The 8,864-nt window shown below is 38.5% G+C and overlaps 1 protein-coding gene across 1 annotated transcript in view; it reads right to left on the bottom strand.

The window, feature by feature from the left end:
* Positions 1-6,181: 6,181 nt before the first annotated feature.
* CAMKMT (calmodulin-lysine N-methyltransferase) overlaps positions 6,182-8,864 on the bottom strand; it is a 206,118-nt gene continuing 203,435 nt past the window's right edge. Inside the window, exon 11 of the mRNA XM_034060861.1 lies at positions 6,182-8,178. Within this exon, the coding sequence (XP_033916752.1) occupies positions 8,101-8,178 (78 nt within the window). The 3' untranslated portion in view covers positions 6,182-8,100. The remainder of the gene's footprint in view (positions 8,179-8,864) is intronic.

The following is an 8,864-nucleotide window of genomic DNA, read 5'->3' as shown; positions in this document are numbered from 1 at the left end:
ACTATGAAGTTGTAGGAACAATCATCAGTGCTCCCTCCAAACGAATAAGCCTTTTTCTCCCACAGAACTATGACAAAGTTCTGCGTATTTTCTTCAGTGCTATTACCCATCCCTCAAAAATGAGTAGTTTGTTCCTAAGATGCACTAAAGGAAGTGAGACGAGAAACTGAAATATAGACATCCTTGTCTGTATTTCAGTACTTCTGATGAAAAATCCAGTGCTGGTACCATCGGTCAGAAAGAACAATAACCCCTTCAGGGAATTTCAGATGGTATCTGATGATTCAAAAATGCAGTTCTCAGGGTATGCCAACATCTAGCATAAAGACTGATGAATGGATGAAGGTCTGCTGTGTAAGAACTGTCATTGAGTGAGAATTGCACTATACATGCAAGTCTGCCTGTCGTGGAGACTTTCTATATGTGTAACTTCACTTCTTTGCCTTAGTTTCTTGATATGGGAAAAGGAAAACCATTTCCTATTTTATCAGCCCATCGTGATGTTTGAGTAATGACTCTAAAATGCATGTTGAACATGCCAAGTACTGCCCTGTTTAAGAGCTAACTATCACTATGATGAATTAAAACATCTCTACTTACCCACAAAATATTGTTTTATTGTAATTTATTTATTCTTTGCTTTTTAAACTTCTTCAGAAATTAAAGGTTTCAGAAAACAAAACCTCTTTTCACAATGAAAAATCTCCTTTTGTACATGTGCTTCCCAGGGGAAACAGGTCTAGAGCTAAGGCTGATAACTGTGGCTACTGTCTTCTCATTCGGAGTAACTTGGAGGCTGATGCGATTTGCGATAGCAACTTCTGCTTTAAGGACCCTGATCCAAACCCAAGAACCTCAAGGAGCTACTGGCTGGATTCAAATGCTAATCTCTCAAAGGTTTTGCAATTTAGTTTTTAATGGTCCACTTCTGAGACATTCATCTGACACTTGCACTATTATGTTACCTGGATTAAAAAAGATGCTAATAAGAGTATTAGCCAGGTTCTTATACACAGAAAGCTTTTGCAATTACAATACCTTCTGAGTCACTCACTCAGGATCCTGGGAAAAACAGAGCATTTTTGCTTCCCAGATCCGTTTTTCCTTTTTTTTTAAACCTCAAGAAGTGCTTAAAGTTCCTTGTTAAGAGATTTGAAAAATGTATAGTCCTTGTAAATTAAATACTACAAGTTCGTAGATGAGTGATCCCTAAACATTTATTATTCACACTAATACGATTTAATTCTAACTCACTGTAAGATTGATAGAAATTAAAAGACTTCATATGCGTAAGGGTGATGAAAATATAATCTAGTTTCATGAAATCTTTATAGGTGACTTTATATTTCAGCTGTATAGTTATCCCTTGTGTGCTCCGGGCTTCAGGAATGTGCCACCTGGGGCTGCACCCTGAGCCTGCCCCATGCCAAGAGTGGGTTCAGCTCCTGGCAGCCTGTGCACCAAGGGGCTGAGAGTTTTGGGGTGCTGCTATGACCTTTTTAAAGCTGTGAATGCTTCAGGTTTTGCTCCTCTGCCTGTGCTACCCCAACACAGCGAGGGACTGCAAATGAACTCGGGACTGGGGCAATTTCCTTACAAAGAGAGGAAGCTGCTGGAAGGAAGAATGTGTCCCTGCTATGCCAGAGCCTGCTTCTCTGCCTGCAAATGGATTGCAGAGGCTGTGTCTTAGCACAGGGATTTGGGAAGCACGGTTTGAGGCAGACATTTCTGTTATAATTATGTAGCTGCATTCCCCTCAGCTGGAGCGCTAAGGAATTAGCAGTCTCTCTAACTTAGGTAGCGTGTACACTATTTAGGATAGCAAACCGGTACTGTTGGCATTTAATTGTTCCCCGTGAGTTGTGAGAACACTGTTGAAATAGGAATGGGAGGCGTTCCTTCTAAATTAATTTTCCCTTTTTAACTATCAAAGCCACTCCACACAAAGCTGCAGCAACTTCAGCAACTGTCTTGGTTGCACACCAAGGATTTCACTGAGAACATGTTAGAGGGAATCAGAAAGCAGAGAAAAGGTCACAAATAAGCACCTTAGGAACAATGAAAGCTTTTCTCCATGTAGCAGTGGGAGAGTTGCTAGAAAAACTGAAAAGGTATTAATCAGAAGTGGCTATAAATCCTCTGGAGTTTTGCTCTTATAAAACTCCTCAGAGAAAGTCTTGAAGGAAATGCAGGTCAAAGCCCAAAAAAGCTCTTGATCAGAGATTGCTGGAGGAAAATCTTCCCAGATGCCATTTAATAGGCAGCAATCACCCCAGGAGTGGGAAAGCCAAGTACGCTTGAAACATGGTTGCAGTTCCTAATAGGCCTTGTCACACTTAAGGCACTGCAAGCTCCATCCAACGAACAGCTGAAGCTGGCTGGCGATTCATAAAGCCAACAGTTTAAAGTTTATTATGATGAAAGCACTTAATGACAGCCATCGCTAGGGGCCCATCATTTATAAAGCTGTGCTGAGTATTAGACATGTAGCATGACCACCAATTTTATGTCACAATTGCTACCATAAAATGACCTTTGGTGATTTTTACTGCATGTGGTGGACAGCTCTTCTTTTACATTAGTGCTCTGTGGCTTTTCTTTGCAGACTATTATGCTGTCTAAAGCTTATTTGGCACTGTCGTGAGTCTCAACCCTTGTTATTACCCCGAAGGCCTGTCTAAAGGAAAACTCTCATGTTCTATTATAGCACTCCAATAATTTACAGATCTTACCATCCTTGGTTAGCGTCATAATTTAGTGCAGATATTCCTTCATTGTTACCACATTTAATAAAACCCCTCTGTTTCTACAGGCCGCACTGATTTTCCTATCCAGGCCACTAAAATACATATGCTCCTCTATTATGGAGACATGGATAACGGGTTTTAATTTTTTGTTGTCAGTTGAAAAGAACAGTAAGCAAAAGCAGTGAACAGTAGTTAACCTGGGAGAAATCTCCTTAAAGCCTTAGGTATAAATGCTAGACATCACACACACACCAGACGTAATTTCAGTGCATAATGCACAAACATACATTTGCATGGGAACAATATTACTTAATTACCTTTCAATTTTTAGACCTACTTTGTATACTTAGGAAGTGTTTGAATATCCCAGCACTTTACTGTCCTGATGTAAAGCATTACCAGTAAAGTGGTCTGTCCATGCTGCAACACCTTTAAATTGTATATATAATTTTATAAATGATATAAAATCTGTTTCTAGTCCATGAAAAAACACACTAGCACCGCACACTGCAATCTTGAAAGGATTTAAAATATGTGATTTCTGCTGGTACCTACTGTATTGGGTTTTATATAAAGCTTTTTTCAATAAGGTAAATTGTTACATGACAAACTCATCTTCCACCATTATCATCTGCTGTTTGTGTTTAACAACAGGAGTCCTGGTCTAACAAAACTGTTGTAATGGCTGTACAAATTACTCAGCTGAAAGCTTTTCACCAAACCAAACAGTATTAATCAGCAGTTCTTATGAAGGTGCTAATTAAAAACAATTTTCTTCCTCAGTTTGCAATACTAAGCCATCTTCATTTGCACAGTTTCCAATATACAGCTACTGTATACACTCACACTTCAGGGCCTCTATTAACTATTGAATCTCCTATTACCTATTTTATTACATTCCTGTCTCCAAGTTTAGAAGCTTGTTGACATTTTAGAAGTCACAGCATGATATGTTTAATCATTTTAAAAGTATATTAATTGAAGTCAGAGGCAGGAAAAAATAACCGGTCTTCTAGCACGCTGGCTCTGGCAGGGGCACGTTCAAATCCTCTTCTGCCAGCATAACCCAGCACCCACAGGCAACAGGGAGACAGTGCCTGATGCTGAGAACCTTTTATTTTTCGCTTATTTTTAATAAGCAATGCTCTGCAAGTGACACCGTGTTGGTTATCTGCAGGAAATGCATCCAAAATAAAAGATACTTTCTGTTAGTGCAGGCCTATTGCTGCTCCGCTGTTGTCAGCCACAACAGCTCTTTGTTTTTGGGGGCTTGGCATCTGTTGAGTTTAACCCAGATTCGAGGGTCAAGATGTTTCTTCTCAGGCTGTGGAATGCCATCTGGACTACTGCTCCGTGCATCTTCCCTCTACTTTCCACACACTTTACACACAAGAAGACAATGCAGATCCAATGCCGCTGTTGGACAGAGATGGAAAATATCCAGCTTTTACCCAGCCACAACAATATGCTGGGCTTTTTGGCAGCAAGCCAGCTGCTGACTAAGCAAGGAGCCTTAATAATAGGCTAAACCTTTTAAAAATGGGAAAGAAAAGTTAGGTTTGTTACATTCAGCTGTTTGAACAGAGTCCACAGGTTGGAGAGGGAGATGGATCTTGCAGAGGAGATGCTGCACTCAGTCTCACAAAATCTGGGGTTAGTTCTAGAGTGTATTGGCTGCTTTCTAAATGGCAAATGAGACAGCAACACTGTGCCATCTTAATCAGACTTGGGAAAATCTAAAATAAAAAGATAGAAAGCATCAAAATTATATATTTCTGAGGAAAAAACACGGGGTAACCATGCTGCACAGAAAACACTTTAGATCTAAGTGGGGGTACACGCTGTCCTAGCACCTTCCACCAGCGTCTCAAACCATTTCGCAAGAGTTAAAGGAATTCACAGTTCGAAATCACTGTTCATTCACTGGTTTAAAGAAGAAAAGCACGCAGAAGAAATGCAGGCTAAACTATGCGTTTATAATTTGCTCTGTGAAAAGACAGGGACCTGGTTATTCCTCTCTTGCATTAGGGAGAACAAGTGAAAAACGGTAATAAAATGCTGCTCTGTTTGACTTTCAATGTTTTGCTGCCTTTTCCCTCTTTCCCCTGCCATATCAGCTGTGCCACCTGCCATATCAAGAGGTGGATCAAAAGCTCCACCCACTGCATCCTCTTTTGTTCAGGGAACAGCGAAGGAGAGTTGTAACGGAGATATAACACTTGATAAACCGTATGCAGCCAGGCTCAAGATGTAAGGATGCTTTTCATGGGGTGAACAATTTTAATCCCGCTTCCCTCCTCACGCCAACATGTAGCCATTAAGCCACAGGCAAAACGTGAATGACTTGTCTAATAAGGATTTTGCAGCTGGACTGGTACCTGGATAGTATGTTCTCCTGCCTTATCTCACATTCTTAACACATCTTTAATTTCAAATCAAACTTATTACCCAAATGGAAAGATCTGTCCAGAATGATATCAGATAGGAGTAGTCTGTAATCAGAAAACCTTTGCCAAATTTCACAGCAGGAAATGGAATATTTTTTCTTGGTCTGAAGATCACAACTCACTGCCAGTGGAACCAGCTGCATTAGGGCTGTGCCCAGGGGAATGGATGTCCACAAGAAGCTCATTTCTCTCTGCCATTTTTTCTCTGAGAGAGGGGCAAGACACAACGATGCTCTAAAAACCACCAACACATGTGAAGGAAAACTTGCATCAGCCTAACACTTCCATTCTCAGTGAAGACAGTATAACTCTTGCATGGTGTCATTCATCTTTAAAGTGCTTTGCAGACACAAAGTAATTAAGTGCAACATTCTGTTACAGAACACAGTAAACTATATCATTAAAATATAGCAAGTATCAGAGGCTAGTTAAAGCGCATCACATGAAAGGCACTGATACATTTTATAAGCATGATTTGAGAAACTGCCTAACTTCTTTCTTAGCAAAGACATTTGATGTACTAATAAACACTGTATTTTAATTAAAATTTCAGAGCTCAGAAACTATTCCCTACTAACACGAGGGACTCTGAAATGTCTCTAAAAAAGATATTTTTAGTGCCTCATATACAGTAAATCCTATATCTGTCACTTTTCAGTATCCATTTTAAAACAAAAAGCAAGAAGAGAGCTTGCTTATATACCTCTAAAAATATCTGCATGGACTAAACCTGCAAGCACTTATGTAGATGAATAACTTCACTGCCTGTGGAGCTCCAATGTGAGTTGGTAGGATGAAGCCTAAATACATCTTTGGTAAACAAGCCATCAATTACACACTTTAGGGATGGCAGCACCTGTGCAAAGCCTTCAACTCAAGTGACAGACACTAAAGAAATAAAAAGCAATTATTGGCTACTAATTTGAGTGAAACTGTTTTCTTCTTAGAGCTAAAACCACAATTCAGTGACACTGGCTCTATTTTCGGCAACTAACAATCTTTATTAGATTATTGTACAGCAGATATTCAAGCCCTCTCAGAAATAAAAGGTTCACAAATTGTAATATTTCAGCATTTTTCACACTCCTTTGTTGATTATAAAGATTTGCTTGTACATGGTTTTAGCAAAAACAAAGGCACTGCTGTGTGGGACAAACAAAACAAAGCCAATTAAACTAAAGCCACCTTCACAGCAATTTCAAATTACTCTTAAATGCTTTTGATTTCATAGGAGACAAGCATCTTCCAACAAGAGTTGGAACATGAAACTCATACCAGCTCTAGGGGAGACATACTACTCAGTTCTAGGATAAATGGTTGGTTTGCATTGCCCCTGGTCTTTATCTAACACCGAGAATAGGCTGCTTTTTATCAAAAGAGGAATAAATTGCTGTTATTGTGATGTTAGCCCATCGCTTGGCATTGCAATTCAAGTTTTTGTGAGAAAGAAATGTATGATCTAACTGCGACTTGACCTATGCCTTCTGAGATCCATCTAGGTGCTCTAATGGAGCATAAAAAGTATTGAATACAAGGACATGCAAACCGGTAGTGAAGAAATTTGTTTGAGAAGAAGAGCAAAGAGAAAGGGACTTTCACGAGCTCGAGGTTTACATGCTGCCCAATTTGTTAAATACGGAAGAATGCTCACTGCCATTCTTTTAATGAATGTATTTCAGCATGACCCTCTACACTTCCTTGCTTCTACTACCTCCCTCTCTCAGTCATGGTCCCTGCCTCTCTCTCTTTTTTTTCACCATTTAAAAAGTGTTGCGGTTTAAGAGACTGTACAGGGTTCTTTAATGATCCAGGTTGTTTTTCTGAGAAGTCATTAAAATGGTCTATTAAACCAGTAGGAAAATAAGAAATCACTTCTGTTTCTTTGTGGGATTTTTGTCAAGAAAAGTCACATCAAATGTTTATCAAATACTTGGGCCCTAATATATCACAATATAAACTAATTCAAGAGAGAGAGTTTGCACTACAGAATTCTTTAGTTGCTACGGTGCTTCTCGGGATTTATCCGAAAAGGATGCATTTGTTTAAAAAGCGATTTCTAGGATAGTAGCATTTAGATTTTAGTCCTGATAAAGGCTCACTTTCCATTCATAGTCAGAACCTAAATGTGCTCTTCTTGTACCTAAACAGATAATAAGCACTCAGCACACTCCCCCTTCTTGACACAACACACTGAGACTAATCACACATAATTGGAGAGGAGGAGCAGAGGGGCTGGGCAGGCTATTGTGTCCAAAGGACAAATGGTCAGTTTATGAGGCTTTTGTCTGATGCATAATTTCTTATACATCTACAGGAGGAAAAGTCCTGCTGGAAAAACCTATATATATAAAAAGCCTTCAGCTTCAACTGAAGCAAATAAGGACATGGATAGAAAAATCAGCAGTGGAATTAAATAAATTAAAAAAAAGGGCAGAAAAACTGGAGCATTCAATAGGTGCACTTTTAAAAGACCTTAAAACAACTATTTCCTTGCTAATTAAATGTGAATGCGTTTACTTCTTTACATCAGTTATATAAGCCCACAAAGACTATTGCTCAAATATTTTCAAATACACACCAAAAACAACATTTGAAGAGATTAACAAAGTACATGCAAGTTTAAAGGCACGAAAGAGAAGGAACCCAGTGTTACACCTTTGTTAATGCACACATATAAAGTCCAATCAGCTTTAAGCTGGAATATAATTGGGAAAAAAAAGCTCCGAAACGATACAAAAAAGATGTCTCAATGTTTATGCACTGTGAAACAAGCCCCAATTAGAAATATTTCACTGATGATGGCTCAGGAACAAAAGGGGGAGAATTGAACCCTCCTTACTCCCAGCCATCCATATACATGGATTAAATTTCCATAGTCCACCTTAAACAAGCAAACAAGTCATCTTCTATCTGTGTTTGGTTAAAATAAGAAGAAAAGGATAATGGAGGTTTTCGTCATACGTATCTTTTTCTTCATTTTTCAACTGCAAATAAAAAATGGATAAAGTGAGCAAACTGTATGAAAGCATTCTTAAAATACTGACAGTTCTTGCTTAACTATATTCCTTAGTGCAAATGATACTACTGAAGATTGAACATGTAATGACTACAAAAAGAAATCTTCAGGTCAAATACTATCACAGGTATGGAACAGCAAGTCAAATATTACCAGGAGCTGGTCAGAATTTGTACACAAACTAATTCACCCAATAAATAGTTGAACATTACTTATAAAAGAAGTGAGGTCCCAAACTGCTGCCTTAAATGAATTATACTCAAGTGAGATTTAAGGCCTGAATTAAACCCACTAAGCAAGGAACTTCAGAATAAAGGCTAAAAGTTTATCCCTAATCAGCCTAACTATGGCTGTGTTTTTGGTATTTAAGATCAGCAACAGTTTCAGACATCTGAAATACCATAATCTTACCTGAAGGTTTACATAATTGCAAGCCACTTCCAAGGCTGTAATGCAGTCCTTCATGGGCTTACTTATTAATTCTGTTTCATTTTAAGAATTCTGATTGTAAGAGAGAATTATAACCTGATTATTAGAGCCATACAATTAAAATTGCTAGGGATAATGTTATGTGTGCTCTTCTGATCTACACTAAAAGAATATATTTGTAAAAAAAAATAAAAAGAATGTGTGTTTTCTTAGTTATTCTGGTTA

Source organism: Melopsittacus undulatus, chromosome 3 (assembly GCF_012275295.1).
Source record: "Melopsittacus undulatus isolate bMelUnd1 chromosome 3, bMelUnd1.mat.Z, whole genome shotgun sequence".
NCBI lineage: Eukaryota > Metazoa > Chordata > Aves > Psittaciformes > Psittaculidae > Melopsittacus > Melopsittacus undulatus.
Note: the sequence above shows the minus strand (reverse complement) of the source record. Positions and strands in the feature narration are given on the sequence as shown.